Raw genomic sequence first — 27,872 nt, forward strand, 5'->3', positions numbered from 1 at the left:
ACTGGTGAGGCGTGATAAATATCGTGGAAAGATTATGAGTGTCACAATATATTCGGTGCTAGAGGTAAACTAATAGAAATTAGTTAGGTCGTTTGTTTATTTGCCATTGCAATTGTCTCAAAAAATATTCACACTTGTTGTCAAAAACAAAAAAAAATATGAGCATAAAATTTTAAACCATAAGCCTGCTGTATGCAAACTTAACGATTAGATTATTATCAATAGATCCTAAATTATACTTATTCCAATCCTATTAAAGTGGATGGAAATGAGGAAAAACTTTTAGTGTTGTCACAATACTTTCAAAATCACATTACGATGTTCATACAATTGGATACCCAGTACCAAATAGCGAAGTGTAACAACGTTTGCATATGAGAAATTATCAAAGAGAAAATAAATTTCATAAGTAATCAGTATGCAGTATAACGTAATCCTTATGAGTATTACGCCCCTTGTTTGTGCTTGAAAATCCATTATCTACTGTCTTTATAGAAAAAGGCCTCTGACATCTAGTGCCACTAGCGAATTATATCATCCCAAATTGAGAATGTGTGTGTCCATAATCAACATTCAGATATAATATTTGAAAATCGTGTGCCGAAAGGAAAGGAATGCCAAAAAATAATCGACATTATTTTTGACATTGTCATTTTTGACTTTCACATTGACATTTAAATGACACATAACCTTACAATCGAGTTGATGTTACAAAAATACTGATTTCAGAATTTCAGAAATAGTTGTTACAATTTTGCGTACTTTTACTTTATTCTGTTATCTCATATTTAGTTAAAAAAAATCATATTTTCTATGGAAGATACCAGTACGGATAGAAGACCGCAATTCGGTAACCGTTTCTTGGAAAATGTTGACGAAGTCTTCAAACATAACGCGTGGTATTGTAATCGCTATTATAATTAGAAATTATAATAAAAAACCTCAAAATATTATTACCGATATACAAAAATTAGAAGAAACTAGGCATAGGAAAAAACCAGTTGGTGGTTCACGATATTTGAAGAACAAGAACCATCTATATTTATTTAATGCTTGGTACTTGCAGACGCCTAAATGTAGATAAAAAATTAAATATTACAAATAATTGTAAAAATCTAAAAACGTAAACTATTGCAGGGATAATGTTGAATGGAATGCAGAACAAGAAGAAGCAGCCAAAGCAAAAGTGCAACAGAATTCAGAGGTGAAATTATCAGAAGAGCAATTAAAGTCATTAGAAGAAAATGCAGGTAAACATTGGGATGCATTTTATGACATACATCAAAATAGGTATGTACTATACAGCACATTCTATTTTATAATATAGATATAAAAATCAAAGTAAACAAACTATACTGTAAACATAATCTAAATTATATCAACTATTTACTAATTTTATTATGATCACTAATAAAAAAATAAATCTAAATAAGATTTGTTAAAACAATGAGCACAATCATTTATTATGCTTATTATGTGGTAATTAAATAACGATTAAGTTGATGTTTGATATTCATCAATCTAACATTCTTTTAATTAATCTATATTTTAAAAATATAAATGCTTTTCTATTTTTCAGATTCTTTAAAGACAGACACTGGTTATTTACCGAGTTTCCTGAATTAGCTCCAGATAACATATCAGCACCAGTTCGTATTTACCCAAACTGTAACACCCAAACAAATCACAATGATGCTCTAAATTTGTCAAATAAGAAACGATACATATTTGAAATTGGTTGTGGTGTTGGAAATACTATCTTCCCTATACTGCAGTACAGCAAAGACCCAAATTTATTCATCTATGGCTGTGATTTCTCTTCAAAAGCTGTCAATATTATGAAACAAAATGAGTTATATGACACTGAAAGATGTAATGTATTTGTATTGGATGCCACAACTGATTGGGATGTGCCTTTTGAAGAAAACTCTATAGATATTATTGTTCTAATATTTGTATTGTCTGCAATAGATCCTTCCAAGTAAGTATTTATATTTGTCTCATATTATACCAGAGGGAGACTTTGTACAAAAGTCGATTGCTTGGGTACCTCTGTCCCATTCGTGTTTCTACTGTGAAGCAGTTGTGTTTGCATGGCTGTGTTTCAGTTTGAAGGGTGGGATATGACGTGAATTTACAGGATACAAAGGAATAACACCTGAGTCCTCAGGAATGGCAACACATGGGGAGTATCATGGGCGAAGCAGTATACTCTGTTATGTCCATGGTACTGCTCGTGTCTATAGGCGACGGTTACCACTTTCCATCAGCTTGTTTGCCATTTAAGTTGTATAAAAAAAAATCATTCATATACATATTTTAAACTACAATAAAATAAACAAAAATATAAAATTTTTAAAATAATAAAATAAAAGCCATATTAATAATTTTCAATATTTAGAAAAATATCTTAAAAACATATTATACCACCATAAACAGATCAAAAATAATTTCATTAACATAACACTTAAAATTTTACAGAATGCCAACAGTCATCAGGAACATTTTTAAATACTTAAAACCTGGTGGTTTAGTAGTATTTCGTGATTATGGTCTTTATGACTTAGCTCAACTCAGATTCAAGAAAGGTCGCTGCATATCAGACAACTTTTATGCTCGTGGAGATAACACCAGAGTTTATTTCTTCACACAAGACGAAGTAGCAACTTTGTTTAAATCTGCTGGTTTTAGAGAAGAACAAAACTTAATAGATCGGAGACTACAAGTGAATAGAGGAAAAATGTTGAAAATGTACAGGGTATGGATACAAGGCAAATACAGAAAGCCATCATAATATGAATATTTTATTATTTACCTCATTAAAACACTAGCAACTTATTACACTTCACTTGCATTATTAATTAGGCTAATATGTAGGAAGTGTAATAAATAATTATAGCAATCTAAATTCCAACAATAGTTTTTGTGAAAGGAACTTTGTTTGAAATTTAAACTACTAACTGGAATTAAGTAAATAAAAATCCCATCCATATCTTGATAGATAGTATTCCAAAAATAATTAATGTTGTTTACTTTGCTTTTCTTTATATTAATTAATATTTGATGAATTTTATTTTAGATTATTGCAACAGTTTTTATATATTTTTGCAACAACTACTTGCCCTTATTTTTTATGTTGAATAATAATTATGTATTTATGAACATCTTGGTTTGCATTTATATTGATTTGAATTTGAATCTATATGGTTTTACAAATAAATTCATTACTTTAGTTTCAACTTCAATTGGTGGTCCTTCCCAGCCAACTTCCACTTTGTCTAGGAATTTTCTCAAAAATGTTTCGATTTCCATCTCGGCAATTCTACGTCCTATGCAAGATCTGATGCCGAATCCAAATGGCAATGTGATCATAGGATGCGCATTCCCATAATATAGGGGATGTGTTTTCTCCACCAACCACCTCTCTGGTATAAATTCTTTTGCTCTTGGATAATATTTGTCTAATTTAGATAAGAACTCGTTTGGAGCTATAACATCAATCTGAAATTAAAAAAACAATAAGAGGCCCTTTAAAAGTAGAACAATATGAAGATTAACTTTCCCTGAAAATGTATGACAAAACAGCATATTGTGATAATTAGATACCAAGCTTATTGAGAACAACAAAAGATTTACATATTCATAGTATGTATCAGTGGGGGAAAGGGATTGTTAGTAATGGAGACTAAGAATCCCATTGCTAGCAATATACCCAACCAGGTCGACCTCCTCGCGGTTCCCCCTGGAAACTATCATGATTAATTCCAGATGAATTCATCATGATAGGCTAACTGGCCTGTTTTCATTCTCATCTATCACCCTTCACTGGTGCCCCGCCAGCGTATCCCGTTAGCGCAGGCGGGGTTACCATTCTATTTTCATCCCATAAAAAAAAAAGTATGTATCAGTTTGTTATAATATCAAAGTATAGCATTAAATGAATTACATATAGGTATTATTTACAAAAAATGCTGAAACTTACCCCCTTAGGAATATGATACCCAGCTACTATATGGTCTTTCCCTGTTCTTCTTAAATTAGCTGGAATTACTGGATATATTCTCAAGGATTCTTTGATACACGCTCTTATGTATCGTTTTTGTGGCTCTGCTGATCGTGCCTCCTCGCGTGCTTTTTTCTGAACTTCTGGATTTATTGCTAAGTGATACAATACTCCTGTTGTACTGAAAGCCACCTAAGAAAATAATGTATTTTTGTTGCAACAGTTTACTAATTAATGTGTATATATACTACCTGAGCTACAGCACGCAACAATTAAAGATGAGGACTAATTATTGTCTAATAACATGGTATCTCAATTATTTTCTGCATACATCTTCTCATACACTTACCGTGTCTATTCCAGCCATTAACATTTCGTTTGCCATCATAAGAGCCACGTTTTCGTCTATTGATAAAAGTTTCTCAAGTATACTCTTGTCTTCTTCAGGTATATCATGTCCTCGCTCATTTATTTGTCGTTTTGCTTCATCAATATACATTTTACTAACACTGGGAATATAATTTATTTCATCAATTATAATATGTGAGAATCTTATAGTAAATTTTTTAAAAAAATATTGCATATATCATGAAAACAAACAATACATAGGCATTGATTCAAGTATCAGCTCAAGTACCCAAGTGTGCCTAAGTAAAAATAATCAAATTTCGAATATACCAATAAATAAAATTTTTTCTTTATACATTTTTTTTTCTTATTATTACCGCCTTAGAAGTGGAGGAAAAATGTACAAGCCGTTCTGTTTATGATAAAAATATGGGTTCAATATTACTTACTCCCATTGCAAGTCATAAGTTTTCACCAGCTTCTTGAAATTCTTGGTTGAATATTTCTGCCAAAGACTTGGGAAAAATTCTAACTTGTACGCCAGCTCCATCATGTCTCTAGCACATTGGATCAGTTGCCTCCCAGGATGGTCTTGTTTTAAGTTGTCTTCCATACAGCCAAGGCGATTTCCTAAACCCACTAATGCAATCGATTCCAATGCCCATTTAGTCATTTCAAGATCTAAATTCTTTTGTAGATAATCTCCTTTGCCGTTTAATTTTATTAACCTTTAAAATGTAATAAGTATTTGATTATTAACATCATTATGACGAATTTATTTTAAAAAAATAGATACAAACATCGTCTATAATTATATAAATGCGTCATATATATCATGCAAATATATGAATGTTAAAGATATCTATCTGACTTTGTAGTCAGATATTTCACATTTTTGTTATTAAAAATAAACTTAATATTTATTTATTTAAATATAAATTGCTCACTACACTTACAGCTTCTAAAACGTGTAATGACTTCTCTATCAATATACCATTATCAAAAACAATAATAAATATTAAAATAAGTTTATTGTATTTACCTGTCTACCATTTCTTTCGCTATTTCGTCAAGCGCCGGTGCATACAATTTCACCAGTTTAGGTTTCAATAGCGCAGGATTTACTTTCGTACGGAAATGACGCCATTTCTCATCTTGTCTATAAACAACAATTTACTTGTTTTATATGTTTATATTATTCAAGGTCATCTTTTATATTTAATGGAAGGATGCATTAACTTGGGTATTAGGAAATACCCAAAGAGTATAGTATTATAACTGGAAGTATTACCTACTAAACCAGACGTTTCGAATGCAAGGAATATAATTTTAATAATAAATTTTTAAGAATAAATTTTATATTAATTTCGAGTATATTTATTCTGATTTTTATTTTACTAAGGTAATAAGTTAATATGCCTACTATAAAGTATATAACTTATACTATATATAGGTACTTATTTAACTATTCACTTTCCTGTGACTTTTCCCCGTAAAATAAACACCATCTACAGGGCTTTTTCGTAAATGTTACAGCCAACTAACAAAATCCATAAACAAAGCAACTTATTACAATTAATTTTTATTGAATTTGGAATTCTTCTTTATAAGTGAGAGTGGAAATGAAAATCAGTTGCTTTCTTATCAATTGTGACGGCAACTCCATATCAAAAGGAGTTAGTTGAATCATTTCCAACCCATCTTTATAATTAATATCTGTGAAAACAGTTTCGTTCTGTATACCTGGGAAAGAATAAGACGTGGAACATCGGCACCTAGTTTTATATCATAAATATGGCAGCGATAACGTATCTATCGATAGAGGTATTTGTCGCTTGGCTAAGGAGGCTCCTGCTTCCTCTTTCTATCATACTAATAACATGAAACAGAAAATGAAACAGTAGTTCACTACGTCGCTACGCGCCACTGTAAACATACCGCACTTTCTAGACAGCCTCAACATAAAGAGAGATATCTAATAAAGATTGAAGACAATTATTTTTATTGAAATATTGTATAAATTTTAGAAACTTACGCTGTGGTCAATCCATAGACACCATTGTATGTTGATTTTCTTAAAACTGTTCTGTAGTACACCAGTGAATCAAATCCAGGTCGCAATGGATTGGTATCTTCCGCTCTGTAAACCTTAAATGTACCCTAAGTCTCAATAATATTATAACCCGACTTTACGTCGTTTAGATATCGTCCTATAGGACCTACACAAATCTATAGAATAGGTATACATAAGTATATTTTATACCTACTCTACCACAACTACCACTAGGAGGAAAAGGGATTGTTAGTAATAGAAACAAGCGGCCCCGTTACCAGCAATATATTCTATCAGGTAAACTTCAACGCAGTTCCTCCTGGATACCATCGTGGTTATTAATATTTTTGAACTTGTCACGACGGGCTAACGGACCTGTTTTCATCCTAACCTTTCATCTCTCACTGGTACCTCGCCAGCGTATACCAATTGCGCAGACGGGGTTACAATTCCATTTATCAACAATTAAAAAAGAAAATCTGTCACCACCGCTGTTCTATTTCGGCTTGTAAATTCGTTCTGTTACACATTGAATAAGTGAAAAAAATATTTAAATTAAGTATTTTATTAATTTAATCGTAAAAGACAATATTATTAGCTTTGCGTACCTGGTCAAAATGTTCAGGTTTATATAAAATAACCATATTAGCTCTAGCCAATATCCCCTCCATCTTTACTATCGACCCATATTTTTCATGTAAAACACCTAACATATTGAAAAAATTCTTTTGAATTCCGATAGTTCCTGTAAATAAAATTTTGAATTTTCACTGTGTGATATGGCCTTTAGCAAACTGCGATAATCGAAAATTAAACAAATGGATGCCACTATACATATTACACAGCGCCATCTAGTTCCAAACTAAATATAAATATGTATTTAGACATCGTTAAATTATAAATATAATAAACACAGTTTTGTTTTTATTTCTGCAAAAAGATATTTTACTAGTAATTAATAGGTTACAAACCTATAACCGGCAGGAAATGGTGTAAAGACCCCAGAACTGGTATAGAAGATAAACCTGGTATAGATTTAAAAGATTTCGGCTGTGAAGAACACGATCGTCGAAATTGAATTCTAAAAAGGTGTAAAATAAGTAAGTATTAAATTACTTCTAGCCTATATAAAATAGTTTGGCTAGTTACAGGTAAACATACAGGTATAGACTGTCGACGTTAACATGGCACGCCTCTCTAACTTTTTATTTCAATGTGTTTGTGTGTGTGTGTGTGTGTGTGAGACCATATTCAAACATGGCACCTTGTGTTTGTGAGGGAACTTCTTCAGTAGCACCCCAGTCATGGGCATATTCTATTCTTTCGTCGAAAATTTGTAAAATTTTTTCCCAGATATTTTTAATTATTTGGATTTTGCAGGGGCGTGCTATATTTAGTGCCAATCTATAGTTAAAAAGTAAATTTATATTCTTACCGGAAACTACATTTTAATTGTTTAACTCGTAACCATTTATTTGCCATTTTCAAACGTACCACACAACGTTTCAACTATATGGTATCTCTGTCACTATTTTATAAACGGGTACGATGTATTATTAGCTCATACAGTAATCTAAACGAATTGTATATCTTCAATTTTTTTAACCTTGAAATTAGTACCTGTCATATCTACCAAAGCAACATTTAGATATTTATTGATCATATTGCAATGGAATGTTTTTAATATTTGATGATATATTTTTATTAAATACCAGCATATCTAATAGTAAAAATTATGTAGTTACCTATTAAAAATAGTCGTTTAGGTAGTTTACTAGATCTTATATTCTTATTAGCAGAAGCTAGCAATAGTTATCTGTGGCACCAATACTTACTTGCAACAGTAACACTGTAAAACTTCTAGCATTTTGAAAAAAAAAACCTCCCCACAATGAAAATAAAGATCGACAACAAATATCGTGTAATTTTCTTACATTACAATTATTTACTGTTATAGGGACTGATCTGAAGCGCTATGTCTAAACTTATCTCTTAACCTAATATTTTAATTTGATAATTTCGCGAAATTACTGTTTATGTATGATCATAAACTAAAATTATAATAACTTTGACTTAAATACATTAGAAAATTAGGTTTTATTTGCCCTTTTAATAAAAATTTGGCTGTAATACAAAATTTTAATTTTAGAGATAGGGATAAAAGGGTTCTCAGAATCGACCCCAATTTAACCTATTTATAGTTCTGTAGTCTTTTCGATCTTTTGTATTGTGTTCTGATCTAAGAACAATGAAATACATAGGAGTAATAAAATTGTCAATTCATAGCAGCCTAGTTTATAGAAAATGTTATGGCCGTATAACCCTACCAAATTCAGACACAACCTGCTTGCATACTTTCTACATAGACCATGTCGAATATATAATCTAGTAATGTATAATTTGTCGTTAAGAAATATAAAGAATATAAGTATAAAAGTTCGAGTATATAGAAAATGTTTGATGTCAATTATGACATATCACACATTATCTAAATGTGCTATGAATTGAAAAAAACAAGCAATTGATGATGTATCTTCCATCCTCTTCTTAGTAATAATATTTGCATAAGAAGAAAGGAGACAACCATATAATTTTTAGTTTTATCATTCCTTGTTCTTAGGTGCTGATTCATATGTGGGCAGGCCAATTCTACAACAGTTTTATAAAAAAAAATGTATGAAATCTATGCAACTATCTTTAGGGAATATTAAGAGTTTAAAAAATTTTTATTCGATATCAACTCTTATTCCACATTATGTAAATTAACGTCCAACATGCCACTTCGCTTGTAAATATTTTTTGCAAAAAACTTATAAAAAAATATAAATGTCAAATTGAGATAAATTGCAAGGATTATATGAATATTCTTTTGGAAGTACATATTATATTAATATGTTCTTTTTAGATACTATTTATATCGATCTAAAACTTATAGCTGTTATTTAATGAGACAGAGATAATTACAGATCTACGAAAACATTGTATTGACATTATTTAATTTCAAATTGAACGTGAATGTATAATAAAAGTATAACTCAAGGTGCTTCAATTAAGAAATCTTAACCGAATGCATCTCATGCTGCACAATATGTACATACTTTAATTCAATAATGTCTTGCTGATAACGTTACTGTTAGGCGGTACGAAGTTTACCGGATCAGTTAGTAATAAAATGCGTTTAACTCATACTTAATTTCTTTTAAATACTTTTTATTATTTTAAAAAGACTTTTTTTTTTGTAGTTTTTGATGCCTTAGTCGCTCATGATATTTAAAAATTTTGAAATAGCAGTGCCGTCTCCTTTAATGTAGTAAGAAGTTACTTGTTTGATAGCAGGTTGAGTTAGGGGTGAGGTTAATGGACGACAAAAATAATAACCAATAAACCAATCGCCTATGTTATTATGTATAGACCTTCAACTTGTAATAGACTTTTAATCAATTAATATATTATTTTTTACAATTAAAATAATTTGTTAAAACATAACAAATAAAACATTGTAATGTCAGCAGTTTCTTTGTCACAAGAATAGCTTTCCTATAAATATCGATCGATTATGGAAAACCTTATAAATTTTGTTTTGTGATTCATGGATACGCGTTGTCATTTTATGTAAAACATAAATACTAACTGCGCTTGATAAACAATTCAAAATTTGTTTCAAATAAACCCTCGTTCTGTGAGTGTTAAATTTGCTAACGTGTTATCATGTGTTTATGTTCGTTTCTTACATACATACGATCAAAATTACCTATAACGCTGTAATGTCTTGAAGTAACTTTGAATTCACGCCTAAAATGAGATAGACTGTCCAGTCTCTGTGTTCTGTCTTTGATATCACGTCCATGTATTGTTGTTCTTTTCTGTGAGTATTTACAACATTTTACTTAATTTTTATTGCTTCATTGTTACAATACACCTATGCACATATTTTTTTTTTTATTAAACTAGAAATCTTATTTTCTAATATACCAATAAAATGTACTTATAATTTTAAATTTATTATAAATCAATCCTATTCTGAACTAGTCATCATTACTTATGTTAATTTATTTAGGAAAAGTACAGATACAGTAACAACTTTATAACATGAGTAGATGGTGTATATTTTTATAAAATGTAGAAAGGTAATGATGATGTAGAAAGCAAAACAGTCGAGCGATCTTAGCAGAAGTAATTTGATGTTTATGTTCAAATTTATTAAACTTGATCCTGCTTAAGTTGAAAATTCTACTAATCAACTGTATATAATTTATTTGCACATGAAGTCCCTCTCAAAAAGTTAGCTGCATACATGGCAACTTAGTTATAAATAGTGTGAAAAGCATGCACATGCAATGGAATGTTGTTTACTGCAAAATAATTGTATACAATGTGATGATGTCATTATCTCAGAAGGAATGGTCGCCACAATAATGATTATTTAAATTCTTCATTTAATAATATGAACATATTGTTTTTATTTCACTTCATTACTTTATTTTAAAGGAGTATAATTTTAAACAAAGAATTTATCTATAATGTGATGATGTCATTATCTTAGATGGTGTTATTGAAGTCCAGTCATCACATTAATCTCAATCTTGTTTATTTATGTTCTATAAAATTATAAATGACAGCCATGCTTACAACTTTAATTATAAATTAAAATCTAAACTGCTGTGCACTATCTAAGCTAGCATGCTTGAATTAAATTATATAATTGCAGTTAAATGCCAATGATATAATTTAGTATGATATTATAAATGCTAGCTAGCATACTAACTACAGCTAAAGAATTGATGACATAACCAGATCTAGTATTTTTAACACTGATTAAATATTAGAATGTTAGCATGGACCATTTATCCGCTGTCTCTATATATCTAGATTATTAAACAGGTAATTTAAATAAAAAGTTTTTTTGAAACTATCAGACTTGATTTTACTTATCATAAACATTCCATAAATAAATAAAAAAAATTATAAACCTTTATTTTTTATTTTTGGATAAACATTTTATATTTAGTAACTTCCTGAAATGTCTCTTTATATAAAAAAATTAACTTTTTCCTATGGCTTTGTTGGCATGTCATATAGGATTTGTTTTGAATGAAGAGCATAAATATAACATTTTACATGTCTTAGTTTAAGCTAATGAAATTCCATACAAACTTCAACCCCAGTTGGTTAAACTTTGAATATTCAAAATTCCTTACTGTTAATATTTGTATATAAAGAATTCATTTGCAAAATTTCAAAATTCTACATACAGCAGACTCATCTCAACATTAATAGGTATATTAGTCAGTAAGTCAGCCAGTCGGCATTCTCTTTTGTATATATGAATAAATATTTGTTAGCAGCTTAAAAGCAAAATAAATGAAAAAAAAATATTAATTGCACTAAAAATAAGTTTTTCAAAAATGCATGTATTTTCAAAACTTCCTCTTCAATTAAGTCAGGAGAAATTAGAAATAAGTTGACTGTAAGAATGTTACAACTTATTAGATTGCTAGCTACTTTAATGTAAATGTGAGAGCTTTTTACTTTATTAGTTAGAACTCATTAGAGGCTGCAATTGGATAATTTAATTCACTCATTAATAAAACTGATGTGCTAATATTTATATGCCTTATATATATATATATATATATATATATATATATATATATATTTCTTATTTATTACTTCAAAGCAATATAACTTTTAACAAAAAAGAATAATAATTTTCTATTTATATAAAATATGCTAATTCTAATCAATAATTCATTATATTAAACATACATGATTATAATGTTTGCCAAGTAAGACAATATGAAATGAACTTTAATAATGATACCAAAGATTTATTATAAAATAATATAGTGAATATATATACTGATCTGTAAGATTCTCGGTTGAGCTGGTATAGAAAATTTACTTTTCAAAACTTTTGTTTAAAGCTTTTACATTTGTTCTTATTATAGTTTCATAGAACACATAGTAATTTAGTTTCTCTATAGGAAAATTACAAACTAATTACTTATTTAATTATCATTATCATTGTAATCATTATGTTTCTAACCTTTACACATTGTTAATTAAGTACTGTTGATTATTTAATAATAAATATAAATAGAGAATATACCCAAAATTTATAATAAAAGATTCTAATGTGTTCTGAATATTGAGATTCAGTTAAAAATAAAGATTACAGAATTTTTGATGTATCAAATTAAACCAAAAACAACTAAAACATATATTATTGTCAATGTTACAATTATTACTAATAATAATTGTAATTATTAGCATATGTAATAAATTAATTCTTTTCTTAAAATTTTATTTTTATTTTTCTATCCGTCTTGTTAGTATGTAGACCCTTGTTATTAATATTAGTATTTTTCTTTTCTATTCCCTAAAATAATTATGATGATGATAAATACAATAATATAAATATTATGTATGTCTTTAGGTACATTATATTTATAGTGTTTATCATTTACTAAGAATCATATAGCTGTTTTCCTCTTGTAAAATAGATTAATAAATAATAATGTAGACTTAACAGGAACTAAAATATGTTTAATGAAATATGTTCTACTATTGTACACAAACAGTTCACGGCTGGGCGTCGGGATGGCGAGCATGAGTTCCACGCTCGTCGAGACCGTCTCCATCAACTATGAGGACTTTAATGAGAGCTTCCTCACCTGCGGCACATGTTTATGTTAGTACACTACAATTTTATTTACTTATCAACATCACACATGCACATATTTGGACCATTATTGCTTTTATGTTTTCTGTATATGAAATAATTAATTAAAAGTATAAGCATCTCTTAAACAAAATAACTGTACATAAAATGTACATAATAATGTTTTTTACTAGGTACTTATATATTACTGTATTTTTTTACTTTTTGCCGAATAAAATAATATTGTAAATACTGAATTTGATAAAAAACATTACAAAAAAATACTAATTACTTCCCCTAATATCTATAAAAAAACCCCAATTGAGATCCCCGTGTCATAAAAATATTACTTAGTAATTTATTACCCCAAGCTGCGTAGGTCCCGGTATAGAATAGGTCACACCTTTCTTTCCCTAAGGAAACTTAATGGTAGAGGAATGGGAAGCTTAAAACATCTCTAAAAGCCTAACTACGGTTGCCAACCCCTCTGCAAAGCGTGGCATCTACTGGCAAAACCCCCTTATGGAGGGTTGGCTATTCAGCAGTGGATAGTTAACGGCTGTTATAACAATTTATTACCCCTAAGTATTTTAAGTTTTGCCTACCATTTCGTTTTCTTGAATTTAAAAAAGGAATACTAATGAAATAAATAAACTAGATGACATCAAAATCAAACATACGTCACTCTTTTTAGTTAGATCTTTAGGAACACAACTGTAAAAACTGCATCCAATTGGACGCACTAGTTTTGCTTGATACTGCAATAAGCATAAATACAGACAGACAAAATTTCTGAAAAATCTTGCTTTAACTTCTATTGATCTTATTAAGATCCCTCATATTTTTGTTAAATATCTTTTATGTACAGAGTAGACTTGTCGTCTAGTTAAAATTTTATATTATTAAGATTATAATAAGTAGTAGTAGGATGGGATTACCAGAGGAAGGCTTTATACAAAAATTGGGCACCTCTGTCTCATTCGTGTTTCTACCGTAAAGTAGTTGTGTTTGCATAGCTGTATTTCGGTTTTAAGGGTGGGATATGGCAGTGAATTTACTGAGTACAGAGCAATAATACCGGAGTCCTTAGGAATGACAACGTATGGGGGGTACCATAGGCGAAACAGTATACTCTGTTATGTCCATGGTACTTATCTATAGGCAACGGTTACGGACTATCCATTAGGTGGGCCGTCAGCTTGTTTGCCATTCTAAGTTGCATAAAAAAATATTTGTTATGATCTATTTTTACAAAATTTATACATTCAGAACAAAAACAGAAAAAACTACTCTTGAAAAAAATATTATTAGCTTAAGATTGATCGATTTCATTATTTTATTATCAAAGGCTATTATTTCCGAACATGTTCACGGCATTATCATGTCATGCACGCCTACGGTTTTTTTCATGAAATTTACAAGCATTTGCATACGATTACATACATTTTGCTTCCTTATTTACAATAAAGAAGCAAAATGTATGTCTATGTATATAGTAAATTATATTATACGACCATATTAACTGTAGATAAATGATAATCGCATAATGAAGTCATTTTTCTTTCTAGCTTTAGAACTGTGGCAAACAAATTTGTTGATATGTTTTCGCTGACAATAAAAACGAAAAAAAAGTAATGTCTCTTTCATGCGTGTGGTAAAGTGTATCTTGTATCTACCGATATAAGGTAAATTAATTTACCTTATATTAGATATCCATATGTAATAATCCTCCCTTTTAATTCTTTATTTTTTTATACCACTGAGGTGGCAAACAAACATACAGCCCACCTGATGGTAAGCGGTTACCGTAGCCTATGAATATTTTATACTTTGTACAACATGTTAAAAAATATAAATACGTCTATTGTTTACAGGTACTTATGATGGTGGTGAACACACGCCAAAGCTTCTACCGTGTTCGCATACTGTTTGCTTGCATTGCCTTACACGTATAGCCGCTTCACAAACCCGAGACGCTGGAAGCTTTAGATGTCCGATATGTCGCGAACTAATTACGATACCTCGAGGCGGGGTGCCCGCACTGCCGCCGTCGTTCCTCGTCAATCAATTGCTCGACCTCATGGCTCGGCAACGTCGCGAAGTGATACCACAGTGTAGCTCGCACCCAGGAAGAGAATTGTTATTCTGTGAAACGTGTGACTGTGTGTTTTGCCGACACTGTGCCGATGGACCGCACAGCGACACCCCGTGTGATCATACCGTTGTACCATTTTCAATAGCTTTAAAGAGAATGTCCGAGATACTGTTGTATAGAGCGAATGAATGCCTCAGCAAACTTGGTTCCGCGAGGGAAGCTGTTGCTAGTGAATTGCGGAGGCTGGAAGCTGCCGCGACTGCGGCCGATGAAGCTATCGACAGACACTTCGCGGAGCTCAGAGCGGCGTTGGATAAACGTCATAGTGAACTTAAATCGGCTGCGGCAGCCGCCGCTGCTCATAAGCGAAAGTTGCTTGAAGAACAATTGAAGTTAATTGATGCGGAAAAATCAAAGGTAAAGTTTAATATTTGTATTGATTTCGAAATCACTACTTTGTCACAGTTTGATGAGTCTACTATCTCAATTTAAAATTTATACATTAAATAGTAATAATAATGGAATTAATTTGACCCATTCTGTTATTAGAAAAGCACGTCACGCTTTTACATATACATATTTTCAGAGCTAAACAATTTAAACGATGGTTTGATGTTTTTCGAAAATATATAATATTACCACTGAAAATTTAAAGCAGAAAAGACGTTCTTTTCAACGTTGTTTAAAATTGGTTGCATAATGGATTATTTTAATCGATACTTGTAAATAAATGGGTACTTACTAATATTCTAAAAACATAAATGTTTGTTTGCCACCCCTTCTTGTCATCTTAAAAGCTCAATCAATCATCAGAAAATTTTATATATACGTAGTAGGTATGGGGGATGAAGAAGGCCATAGACTGCTTTTTATTATGCTCAATCAATATGCGAACGAAGTTGCGTGTAGAAACTAATAGTTTACACTTGCTTTTTTTATTTACATTTATTTATATAAATGAAGACGACAGTGAGATCGACTATTTTATTGCTTTTCTTTCTCCAATCTACGTTTCTGTGGTCCAACTACGAGTTTAAGGAACTTTTAATAATTCAATATAATAATGGACGATGTCTGTGTTGTTTGCTTGTTGTGACTCATGTAATACCAGATTTAATATATCATATTTCAATATGCTTGATTAATTATAATCTATTGAAACTAATAACTAAATAATATGGTACATTTATTTTAAAAGAGTTTTTATCCGTAACTTATGTGATGAATGTGATCGGGTGTGTTCATTACCGGGATGAAAGCAACTATGTCCTCCATCCCATATCATAGAAGGTGTGCGGTGTGGACTGCCGTTCGGTGAGCGTGGACTGTAGGGGCGTTGGTTCAGGCTGGAGTGAAACACAGCGATTACTATTCTGAAGCCTCCGGTACCGTCTGAAGAGAGTATTTTTTCTTCTTGTCCTATTTCTTCTCGAGTGTAGTGCGTCGCTGCCCGGAAGCGAATGCCGCTCGAGAGAGAGAAGGGTTCATCCGCAACCCTTTACAGGGTTGCAGGTGCGGGCCTCGGGTGTGCACCCTTTACCCGGGCGGTCTGCACAGGCTGCCGCCTGTGTGTCATTAATTTTCGACCCGTGGGGTCGAGCCGACGCTATTGTAAATAGCGTCGGCTGAGGGAATAAAGTGTGGGGGAAGAAGGAGCATTATATACTGTGTCGTCGACCGTGCAGGGCCGGTTTAACCGTCGCCCTGCTTTGTGCCTGCTGTGCGCAGGAGATCCCGCGGCAATGCGCGTGTCGCGTCCGGTGGGCGCGCGTGGAGCGGGGCTAGGTCCCTCAAGTGCGGGTGGTGGCTGGCGTCCGCCCGGCTGAACATTGTACGTGCCAGCCGGCGGACGAACTCTTCCACCGAGGGGACCGCGAGATCTCGGGCAATTACGTCGTTACGTACGTAACGACCCGCGTCTGCGCACATACGCAGAACGCAGTTCTGTTGCGCCTGCATGCGCCGCCTCTGTGCGTCGGAGCACAGCGCGTACCATGCGGGGGAGGCATACGTCAGCTGCGAACGAATATAAGTCTTATATATGCCTATTTTCGTTCGCAGCGAGAGACTGGACTGTAGGACCGGTCGCAGCATGGCCCGCGCGGTCCTGGTCTGTGTGACCACGCGGTTAACCTGTGCTGTCATGTGCAGCGACCGGTCGATCTCTACCCCTAGGTAACGCACTGTGCGCTCCGAGATGGGTGACCCACGGAGTTGGAGAGGCGGCGGATGATGTGAGCGGCTTCGAGTCAGTAGCGCTACCGTTTTCCCCACATTAACGGAGGTGCGCCACTTATCGAGCCACTCTGGCAGGCGGTTCAACAGACGCTGCATTCTGCGTGCAGCGTAGTTGGCATTGGTCGACGACATGAAGTATGCACTGTCGTCGGCAAATAGAGCTAGGACGACATCGCTCTCTCCCTCGAGGAGCTCATCCCTCAAGGTGGGAATGTCGTCCGTGTACGTCGCGTATAGCGCTGGGGAAATGCAGCTGCCCTGCGGCACTCCGGCGGCGTTTCCAATTTGATGGAAAGTGGCCGGTCCGGAGTATACCGTTGTAGAGCTTAGTAATAAATACTAAAGCTCTACGGGGCAGCTGGGCGAGTGCAGGCGTGGGTATTTTGTCCGCTCCGGGCGCTTTGCGCCTAGGTAGGCGCTCGATGATGCGCCTTACCTCGCCGGGCGAAACGAATTTAATCTCCGTTAAGTCCGGCGTCGGAGCGGTGTGAAACTCGCCCACGCGACGTACAACGCGCTCATGGTGCTCGACGACAGTGCTGGGTGCGTCGGCGGCTACCGGATTGGCAGTGAACTGCCCCTCCAGGTGGTTGGCCAGGATTTCTGCCCGGTCAATGGCTGCGTAACGACGTCTGCCCGTTTCATCGAACAACGGACAGACGGGGGATCGTGCCTTAGTGAGCTGTCGGTTAAGGGCGTACAGGGTGAACTGGTGTTCACCCGCGTGGGAGATGACACCCTCCCACGAGGAGCCACGCCAGTCGCGGACTCCTTCCGACAGCTCCGCAGCGAGACAGTTAAGCTCACGCTTGACCCGTGGACAACGGGTGCGGGCCCATAGGCGGCGGAGTGCTCTTTTGCGCGACAACTTATCACTCAAGTGTGCCGGCAATTCGACTCGGCGGCGAGCTGCCGAGTGTATGGTAGTTGTGGCCGCCTCTAGGGCGCTTTGAATGCGCTCCTGTATATCGATAGAGGCGGCCTCTATTCCCTCAGGCGTGGAAAAGTCGCCGTCGAGAGGAATGTGCTGGAGGCTTGAGCGATAAGCCGTCCAGTTAGTACTCCGCCGCTCCGACCTGTGCGATGCGGTGATGACCGCACCTAGGTCAAGCGTGGCTAAAACTGGGAGGTGTTGTGTGTCCAAGTCGTACAACACCTCCATATTGACCGGGCAGAGCACTCTATGTACGAGTGCTATGTCCAGAACGTCTGGATAGTGTCTACGATTCGTGGGAATGTGTGTTGGGTGTGCGGGTCCCAACACTTCGTAGCCGTGACTATCTGCGTCACGGAGGAGTCTAGTACCCACAGGCGATGTCACCCGGCTTCCCCAAGTCGGGTGTTTGGCGTTAAGATCGCCCATGAGTAATGTGGGACTCCTACCGTCCAGTACGTTCCGGACATCGGAGGGGCAGAATTCTCTGACCGGGGGGCGATAGGCGGCATATACTCTCAGTTCCGCGCCGTCGATGTTAATGCTCACTCCAATGGAGCGCATGACGCGGAACTCGGGGAGCGCCAACTGCATGTGTACGATGTCGCGGCGGACCAGTACAGCGGTGCCACGGTATGCCGTACCGGCCGGGGACCGCTCGTCCCGTCTGTACACAAAGTAGTTGGGCACCCGCAACGTCTCCTTGGGAGCCAACTTGGTCTCCCCCAGGAGTATGATATGCACATCCTGGGTTTGAGCAAGGAGACGGAGGCCTTGTACCTTAGCCTTTAGCCCCCCGGGGTTCCAGTACAGGACGCGGAGAGAATTACTCCGCGACTCTGTACTGGCTAATTTTGGCCAATCCGGCGAGAGCCGCCGACTTTATGTCCTCACCGGCCGCTAGGGCCGTTAGGAGATCAGTAAGGAGCCCTATTATTAATGTTAGGGCTCCATTGTCTGTTATCGTAGGCAAATCGCGCGTCTGTTGTGAACGTAGTGGTTGGGAGGCCGTCTGGGCCGACCGCCACGGCGGTTTACTCGAGTAGCGTGGGGCGGCACTCAAAGACGGCCACGCCTCCTGTCGCTCGTTCACTACGTTTTGCGCCATCTGGCGGCGAGCGGACGAAACCGGTACTGAAGCGACTGTCGGTAATGCAGTCCCTCGCCGCGCAGATGTTTGGAACGGCTGAGTCGGGGGGGGAATAAGTCCCCGTTGTTCGAACGCGGCGCGGCCGCGGGTTTGCGTCGGCGGGGCGACCTCCTCAAACGGCGTCGATGTAACCGCGTTTTGCTCGCGGTTACGACGCCTCCTGCCGGCCCTGTTGCGCCTTTTGCGCTTGGGCGCCTCACCACGATTAGTGGGTGGGTTTGCCGGGGCCTAATATGGCCTAATATGGCGGGGCCTATAATGGAATTAATTTGACCCATTCTGTTATTAGAAAAGCACGTCACGCTTTTACATATACATATTTTCAGAGCTAAACAATTTAAACGATGGTTTGATGTTTTTCGAAAATATATAATATTACCACTGAAAATTTAAAGCAGAAAAGACGTTCTTTTCAACGTTGTTTAAAATTGGTTGCATAATGGATTATTTTAATCGATACTTGTAAATAAATGGGTACTTACTAATATTCTAAAAACATAAATGTTTGTTTGCCCCCCCTTCTTGTCATCTTAAAAGCTCAATCAATCATCAGAAAATTTTATATATACGTAGTAGGTATGGGGGATGAAGAAGGCCATAGACTGCTTTTTATTATGCTCAATCAATATGCGAACGAAGTTGCGTGTAGAAACTAATAGTTTACACTTGCTTTTTTTATTTACATTTATTTATATAAATGAAGACGACAGTGAGATCGACTATTTTATTGCTTTTCTTTCTCCAATCTACGTTTCTGTGGTCCAACTACGAGTTTAAGGAACTTTTAATAATTCAATATAATAATGGACGATGTCTGTGTTGTTTGCTTGTTGTGACTCATGTAATACCAGATTTAATATATCATATTTCAATATGCTTGATTAATTATAATCTATTGAAACTAATAACTAAATAATATGGTACATTTATTTTAAAAGAGTTTTTATCCGTAACTTATGTGATGAATGTGATCGGGTGTGTTCATTACCGGGATGAAAGCAACTATGTCCTCCATCCCATATCATAGAAGGTGTGCGGTGTGGACTGCCGTTCGGTGAGCGTGGACTGTAGGGGCGTTGGTTCAGGCTGGAGTGAAACACAGCGATTACTATTCTGAAGCCTCCGGTACCGTCTGAAGAGAGTATTTTTTCTTCTTGTCCTATTTCTTCTCGAGTGTAGTGCGTCGCTGCCCGGAAGCGAATGCCGCTCGAGAGAGAGAAGGGTTCATCCGCAACCCTTTACAGGGTTGCAGGTGCGGGCCTCGGGTGTGCACCCTTTACCCGGGCGGTCTGCACAGGCTGCCGCCTGTGTGTCATTAATTTTCGACCCGTGGGGTCGAGCCGACGCTATTGTAAATAGCGTCGGCTGAGGGAATAAAGTGTGGGGGAAGAAGGAGCATTATATACTGTGTCGTCGACCGTGCAGGGCCGGTTTAACCGTCGCCCTGCTTTGTGCCTGCTGTGCGCAGGAGATCCCGCGGCAATGCGCGTGTCGCGTCCGGTGGGCGCGCGTGGAGCGGGGCTAGGTCCCTCAAGTGCGGGTGGTGGCTGGCGTCCGCCCGGCTGAACATTGTACGTGCCAGCCGGCGGACGAACTCTTCCACCGAGGGGACCGCGAGATCTCGGGCAATTACGTCGTGACGTACGTAACGACCCGCGTCTGCGCACATACGCAGAACGCAGTTCTGTTGCGCCTGCATGCGCCGCCTCTGTGCGTCGGAGCACAGCGCGTACCATGCGGGAGGCATACGTCAGCTGCGAACGAATATAAGTCTTATATATGCCTATTTTCGTTCGCAGCGAGAGACTGGACTGTAGGACCGGTCGCAGCATGGCCCGCGCGGTCCTGGTCTGTGTGACCACGCGGTTAACCTGTGCTGTCATGTGCAGCGACCGGTCGATCTCTACCCCTAGGTAACGCACTGTGCGCTCCGAGATGGGTGACCCACGGAGTTGGAGAGGCGGCGGATGATGTGAGCGGCTTCGAGTCAGTAGCGCTACCGTTTTCCCCACATTAACGGAGGTGCGCCACTTATCGAGCCACTCTGGCAGGCGGTTCAACAGACGCTGCATTCTGCGTGCAGCGTAGTTGGCATTGGTCGACGACATGAAGTATGCACTGTCGTCGGCAAATAGAGCTAGGACGACATCGCTCTCTCCTCGAGGAGCTCATCCCTCAAGGTGGGAATGTCGTCCGTGTACGTCGCGTATAGCGCTGGGGAAATGCAGCTGCCCTGCGGCACTCCGGCGGCGTTTCCAATTTGATGGAAAGTGGCCGGTCCGGAGTATACCGTTGTAGAGCTTAGTAATAAATACTAAAGCTCTACGGGGCAGCTGGGCGAGTGCAGGCGTGGGTATTTTGTCCGCTCCGGGCGCTTTGCGCCTAGGTAGGCGCTCGATGATGCGCCTTACCTCGCCGGGCGAAACGAATTTAATCTCCGTTAAGTCCGGCGTCGGAGCGGTGTGAAACTCGCCCACGCGACGTACAACGCGCTCATGGTGCTCGACGACAGTGCTGGGTGCGTCGGCGGCTACCGGATTGGCAGTGAACTGCCCCTCCAGGTGGTTGGCCAGGATTTCTGCCCGGTCAATGGCTGCGTAACGACGTCTGCCCGTTTCATCGAACAACGGACAGACGGGGGGTCGTGCCTTAGTGAGCTGTCGGTTAAGGGCGTACAGGGTGAACTGGTGTTCACCCGCGTGGGAGATGACACCCTCCCACGAGGAGCCACGCCAGTCGCGGACTCCTTCCGACAGCTCCGCAGCGAGACAGTTAAGCTCACGCTTGACCCGTGGACAACGGGTGCGGGCCCATAGGCGGCGGAGTGCTCTTTTGCGCGACAACTTATCACTCAAGTGTGCCGGCAATTCGACTCGGCGGCGAGCTGCCGAGTGTATGGTAGTTGTGGCCGCCTCTAGGGCGCTTTGAATGCGCTCCTGTATATCGATAGAGGCGGCCTCTATTCCCTCAGGCGTGGAAAAGTCGCCGTCGAGAGGAATGTGCTGGAGGCTTGAGCGATAAGCCGTCCAGTTAGTACTCCGCCGCTCCGACCTGTGCGATGCGGTGATGACCGCACCTAGGTCAAGCGTGGCTAAAACTGGGAGGTGTTGTGTGTCCAAGTCGTACAACACCTCCATATTGACCGGGCAGAGCACTCTATGTACGAGTGCTATGTCCAGAACGTCTGGATAGTGTCTACGATTCGTGGGAATGTGTGTTGGGTGTGCGGGTCCCAACACTTCGTAGCCGTGACTATCTGCGTCACGGAGGAGTCTAGTACCCACAGGCGATGTCACCCGGCTTCCCCAAGTCGGGTGTTTGGCGTTAAGATCGCCCATGAGTAATGTGGGACTCCTACCGTCCAGTACGTTCCGGACATCGGAGGGGCAGAATTCTCTGACCGGGGGGCGATAGGCGGCATATACTCTCAGTTCCGCGCCGTCGATGTTAATGCTCACTCCAATGGAGCGCATGACGCGGAACTCGGGGAGCGCCAACTGCATGTGTACGATGTCGCGGCGGACCAGTACAGCGGTGCCACGGTATGCCGTACCGGCCGGGGACCGCTCGTCCCGTCTGTACACAAAGTAGTTGGGCACCCGCAACGTCTCCTTGGGAGCCAACTTGGTCTCCCCCAGGAGTATGATATGCACATCCTGGGTTTGAGCAAGGAGACGGAGGCCTTGTACCTTATCCTTTATCCCCCCGGGGTTCCAGTACAGGACGCGGAGAGAATTACTCCGCGACTCTGTACTGGCTAATTTTGGCCAATCCGGCGAGAGCCGCCGACTTTATGTCCTCACCGGCCGCTAGGGCCGTTAGGAGATCAGTAAGGAGCCCTATTATTAATGTTAGGGCTCCATTGTCTGTTATCGTAGGCAAATCGCGCGTCTGTTGTGAACGTAGTGGTTGGGAGGCCGTCTGGGCCGACCGCCACGGCGGTTTACTCGAGTAGCGTGGGGCGGCACTCAAAGACGGCCACGCCTCCTGTCGCTCGTTCACTACGTTTTGCGCCATCTGGCGGCGAGCGGACGAAACCGGTACTGAAGCGACTGTCGGTAATGCAGTCCCTCGCCGCGCAGATGTTTGGAACGGCTGAGTCGGGGGGAATAAGTCCCCGTTGTTCGAACGCGGCGCGGCCGCGGGTTTGCGTCGGCGGGGCGACCTCCTCAAACGGCGTCGATGTAACCGCGTTTTGCTCGCGGTTACGACGCCTCCTGCCGGCCCTGTTGCGCCTTTTGCGCTTGGGCGCCTCACCACGATTAGTGGGTGGGTTTGCCGGGGCCATGAGTGTGCCCCGGGACGACATCGTCGGTGGGACGACTGTCACCGGCACCGGTGCCAGCGGTCGGAAAGTTCGCTGCGGCACCGGTGCGCGTGTGGGAAGTTGCGCCTGAGTCGGCGCCGACTGTGCGGGCGCTCTTGCGCGTCTGTTGGCGCCGGGGGCGCGCGTCGGAGCAGCGGGGGCGGCAGGGCGGGTTTGGATCCCCCTGCGGCGCGCCTCTCTCTTGTAGACCGCACACCGTCTATCGTTGGCGGTGTGCGGCTTGGCGCAATTTGCACAGGTAGGCTTTTGGTCGCGCGGCCGGTCGCAGTCAGCGGCCGCGTGTTCACCGGCGCATCGGACACATTTGATGAGCCGGTGACAGTTGGCCGATGAATGGCCGAATCCCTGGCACCTGTGACATTGTGCCAGGGAGGAAGTTGAGGGCCGCCAGCCCTCGATTGTGACGCCACGCATGAATAAAAGTTCATGCGTGGCATAAAGACGATCCAGCTCGTCCTTGCTCAAGGGATCGAGCTGGGCGTGGAATACGCAGCCTGGGCGGCCGCGGCGGGCCGGTATACCCCGCACTAGGCGGACGGGGTACCCAATTTTTTCGAGGGCGTCCGCTACCGCGTCCGAAGTGGTGTCGGACGGGAGACCTCGTATTGCCACCTTTGTGGGGAGCTCGGAGGCCAGGCTATAGCAATACCAGCTGATTGCTGGGTCAGCTGCGCCGGCCTCGGTTAGGTATTTTTGTACAAGACGGAACTCCTTGTCCGTCTTGCACAGGAATCGGACGCCCTTGCCGTAGGGGCGGGCGTTGGGCGGCTCACCCAGTGCGCGGGTGAGTGCGGCGAAGTGGTCTGTCCACCGCGGCAGACATTCCACGATAATGGGCGGGTATTTGCCCTGCCCAGGCTGCTTATGGTCGGTTGCCACCTTTGTGGTAGCGGGAGGCGTCGGTGGGCGCGGAGCGGGAGCGGCCGCGGCCGCGTCCGCGAATGATTTCGTGGGGGACAATGTCCCCACGGAGCGGACCTGCACGTCAACACTCTCCAGTGCGACGTACGAGGTCTCGTCATCCTTGTTGGGATGACCCAAGGCGCCTAAGGCGTCGAAATCCATAACTCGCTCGTCCTCGCTGTCGATAGAGCGGGCAGGCGAGGGCGAGCGGGGGGGTGTGGCGCGCCGTGTATGCGGGCGCGCCTCGCACGGCGCGTTCACCGAGCGAGACGATCGGTCGGTGTGGCGCGGTGCGGGAGCGAGACGGGGCGACGGCGGTGAGTCGCCTGCGTCTAGCCGCTTCTCTGAAGGTGTTCCCGAGAGAGCGGGCGATGGTGGTGTGCGGCGTTTGGCGGCCGTAGACGGCATGGCGCCAGACCGATCGCCGCTCGGCTCGGCGCGTTCCCCTTCCGCAGCAACAATGTTGCGGTTGGCGAGCGCTAACCTAGCCTCACGGCGGGTGTGAAACGGTCCCAGATCTGTCTCTGGGACCGGTCGGCTACTGCCTGCCTGCCTCGGCACGGCTTGCCGCTGTGGCAGTGGCGCCGGCGCCCTAGGCGCCGACGCGGAAGGAGTGCGGGTCGGCCGTTTGGCCGACTCAAAAGGTTTGCGGGGGGGTTTCCCCTCGCGCTCAGACATTGTTGTCGGTGATGGTAATGGTGATGATGATGATGGTGATGTTGTCCCTACGGTCCCTAACTAGTAGCCCACGAAGGGCGAAGGGGTCGCTGGACCGACGCCGCCCAAGTGGGGACTCAGGCGGTGCCCTCAGTCTCGCCGTGGGTGCACTTGTTCTCCCCGTGAGACGACACCCTACGGTTTGAAAGAGGGGGGTGTGGGGGTTGGAACCCCACGAACGATCCCTACTATGCTGGCGGGGGGGGGTGGAGTCGACACGGCCGGGAAGACCGTGCTCTCGACCGTTACCGTGAGTGCACTTGTCCTCCCCGTGAGGCGACACTCTCCGGAACGGCCGAGAGGGGTGCGGGGGGACAGAACCCCCGCGACGACCTACGGTCCCTAACCCTACGACTCGACCGTGCCCTGGCGTGTAGCACACAGGTGCCTACACTGGTGCACCCAGGTGCACGGACTATCTCCCCGTCGGCTTGTAGCCCTCAGAAGGGCTGACGGCCTCGAGTTCGTCCTGAAAAGGACGTCCTACTCTGCGGCGGCGGCACGAAGACACGGAGCACGAAGCTCGCGGCCACATGTAGGAGGAATCCGACTGTACAATCTTACGATTGCACAGTTGATTCCTCGGCGGTGAGCTGTAGCGGCGGCTGTGGCGTCCCACGGCGCTCGGCGGCAGCTCTGGAGGGCTCTCGAAGGCGCAGGAGTCACGACGTGCTGGGGAAGACGCTACTCGGAGTCTCGACGGTCGCCCGGAGTACTCACGAGAAGGATCACGCACGAACACGACGGTCTCACTGCAGGCACGGGAGCTCTCTGCCGCTCGACGGGAGGCGGCCTATCTTTATACCCGCCCGCTCGCACGTTAACATTTCTAACTCGCGTTAGCGAATCTGTGCGAGCGGGACGGGGCGAGAATGAACGAGACGCGTGTCTCTTCAGATCGGTACCCTATAGCGTCTATTTATTTATTACAATTTACAATTTCTTATTTGTTTTTACAATTTCTATTCCTATCCGCAGGTAATAATGATAACACACAAAGGAATACTTTATTTAACTTACACTATAGGTATCTTAAATCTATGTAAAATCTATATAAAATAACAGTATACAAAAACGATTAAACTAGGGACTTAACAACTATAAATTACGATTACATATATACAAATAATGTCGCAAACAGAAGGATACCAAATTTTTGTGATGTTTGGTTAAGTCACTAAGACGCGAAGAGATAATAAATAAACTAACTTTCACATTTATAATACTAGCTGTACCCCGCGATTTTACGTGTGTAGCATGTTTCGTATAAATTCGTTTAGTAGTTTTTGTGTGAGAGAAGGTCTATCCATATATTCTTTACAGGTTTTCGCAGTTAGTAGTAGAATTAATAAGGAAATAAAAATAATCCTTAATTTCGAGTCCGATCCATTTACAAAACAATTAAAAAAATTCAGGTGGAAGCAGAATGTTCTGGTCTTCAACAACAAGTGGAGGTGCGGGAAGTGAGTAGTCGGGCTGCAGCCTTGGGCGCGCGGCTTGGCGACGCGGCCGCTCTCGCCGAGCCCAGGGAAAACGCGTTCCTCGCCGTGGACTTCGCTCACAACGATGCACAGCAAAGGTTCTCGGAGTCATTAATGGACTTGGGCAGAGTTCGAACTAGCACCACATTCCCTGGTCTTTGTACTTTACAGTTAGGTAAGTTTATACAGTTATTTATTAATATCAATATAATAAAAAAAAAATCTCTAGTACCTTTGACTTAGTAGAGGAATGAAGGTGGCAAACAAGTATATATAGTCTATCTGGTGGTAAACGGTCACTGTTAGAGAGAGCTCCCGTGCCTGCAGTGAGACCGTCGTGTTCGTGCGTGATCCTTCTCGTGAGTACTCCGGGCGACCGTCGAGACTCCGAGTAGCGTCTTCCCCAGCACGTCGTGACTCCTGCGCCTTCGAGAGCCCTCCAGAGCTGCCGCCGAGCGCCGTGGGACGCCACAGCCGCCGCTACAGCTCACCGCCGAGGAATCAACTGTGCAATCGTAAGATTGTACAGTCGGATTCCTCCTACACGTGCCCGCGAGCTTCGTGCTCCGTGTCTTCGTGCCGCCGCCGCAGAGTAGGACGTCCTTTTCAGGACGAACTCGAGGCCGTCAGCCCTTCTGAGGGCTACAAGCCGACGGGGAAATAGTCCGTGCACCTGGGTGCACCAGTGTAGGCACCCGTGTGCTACACGCCAGGGCACGGTCGAGGCGTAGGGCTAGGGACCGTAGGTCGTCGCGGGGGTTCTGTCCCCCCGCACCCCTCTCGGCCGTTCCGGAGAGTGTCGCCTCACGGGGAGGACAAGTGCACTCACGGTAACGGTCGAGAGCACGGTCTTCCCGGCCGTGTCGACTCCACCCCCCCCCCCCCCCCCCCCCCCCCCCCCCTCCAGCATAGTAGGGATCGTTCGTGGGGTTCCAACCCCCACACCCCCCTCTTTCAAACCG

The 27,872-nt window shown here is 41.3% G+C and overlaps 3 protein-coding genes across 6 annotated transcripts in view; 2 read left to right on the forward strand and 1 right to left on the reverse strand.

Annotated features, from left to right (window-relative positions):
• Positions 1-666: 666 nt before the first annotated feature.
• Positions 667-2,796, forward strand: LOC113520575 (methyltransferase-like protein). Of its 2 annotated transcripts, none has more exons than XM_026905947.3 (4): positions 667-899; positions 1,138-1,290; positions 1,580-1,981; positions 2,482-2,796. In XM_026905947.3, the coding sequence occupies exons 1-4, from the start codon at positions 814-816 to the stop codon at positions 2,792-2,794; spliced, it is 954 nt and encodes a 317-aa protein (XP_026761748.1). In that variant the 5' UTR covers positions 667-813; the 3' UTR covers positions 2,795-2,796. The 2 variants fall into 2 exon arrangements, with proteins under 2 accessions (XP_026761748.1, XP_052753326.1); XM_052897366.1 differs by having other exon boundaries at positions 706-1,056.
• Positions 2,785-8,386, reverse strand: LOC113520574 (cytochrome P450 CYP12A2-like). Of its 3 annotated transcripts, none has more exons than XM_026905946.3 (9): positions 8,240-8,386; positions 7,376-7,485; positions 7,013-7,149; positions 6,387-6,499; positions 5,394-5,510; positions 4,801-5,079; positions 4,353-4,512; positions 3,983-4,195; positions 2,785-3,501 (listed from the first exon to the last, which is right to left on the reverse strand). In XM_026905946.3, the coding sequence occupies exons 1-9, from the start codon at positions 8,269-8,271 to the stop codon at positions 3,178-3,180; spliced, it is 1,485 nt and encodes a 494-aa protein (XP_026761747.2). In that variant the 5' UTR covers positions 8,272-8,386; the 3' UTR covers positions 2,785-3,177. The 3 variants fall into 3 exon arrangements, with proteins under 3 accessions (XP_026761747.2, XP_031766174.2, XP_026761746.2); XM_031910314.2 differs by lacking the exon at positions 8,240-8,386 and adding an exon at positions 8,150-8,229; XM_026905945.3 differs by lacking the exon at positions 8,240-8,386 and adding an exon at positions 7,840-8,042.
• A 1,295-nt stretch (positions 8,387-9,681) lies between these two features.
• The window catches only part of LOC113520768 (tripartite motif-containing protein 3-like), a 40,191-nt gene continuing 22,000 nt past the window's right edge, over positions 9,682-27,872 (forward strand). Inside the window, exons 1-4 of the mRNA XM_052897265.1 lie at positions 9,682-10,269; positions 12,986-13,095; positions 14,940-15,577; positions 26,845-27,085. Coding sequence (XP_052753225.1) covers positions 10,250-10,269; positions 12,986-13,095; positions 14,940-15,577; positions 26,845-27,085 — 1,009 coding nt within the window. The 5' untranslated portion in view covers positions 9,682-10,249. The remainder of the gene's footprint in view (positions 10,270-12,985; positions 13,096-14,939; positions 15,578-26,844; positions 27,086-27,872) is intronic.

The sequence above is a fragment of the Galleria mellonella genome, unplaced genomic scaffold (assembly GCF_026898425.1).
Source record: "Galleria mellonella isolate WM207_F2 unplaced genomic scaffold, CSIRO_AGI_GalMel_v1 utg36, whole genome shotgun sequence".
Lineage (NCBI taxonomy): Eukaryota > Metazoa > Arthropoda > Insecta > Lepidoptera > Pyralidae > Galleria > Galleria mellonella.

What these genes read in the sequence shown, in the direction of transcription:
- LOC113520575 (XM_052897366.1), top strand. Translation starts at nt 869, where the DNA reads ATGTTGACGAAGTCTTCAAACATAACGCGTGGTATTGTAATCGCTATT. An exon ending in CTATATTTATTTAATGCTTG is followed by an intron (nt 1,057 to 1,137) that starts GTACTTGCAGAC and finishes AAACTATTGCAG; the next exon opens with GGATAATGTTGAATGGAATG. An exon ending in TATGACATACATCAAAATAG is followed by an intron (nt 1,291 to 1,579) that starts GTATGTACTATA and finishes TCTATTTTTCAG; the next exon opens with ATTCTTTAAAGACAGACACT.
- LOC113520574 (XM_026905945.3), bottom strand. Translation starts at nt 7,886, where the DNA reads ATGGCAAATAAATGGTTACGAGTTAAACAATTAAAATGTAGTTTCCG. An exon ending in GTCTATGGATTGACCACAGC is followed by an intron (nt 5,511 to 6,386) that starts GTAAGTTTCTAA and finishes TGTTGTTTATAG; the next exon opens with ACAAGATGAGAAATGGCGTC. An exon ending in ACTTATGACTTGCAATGGGA is followed by an intron (nt 4,513 to 4,800) that starts GTAAGTAATATT and finishes TTATATTCCCAG; the next exon opens with TGTTAGTAAAATGTATATTG.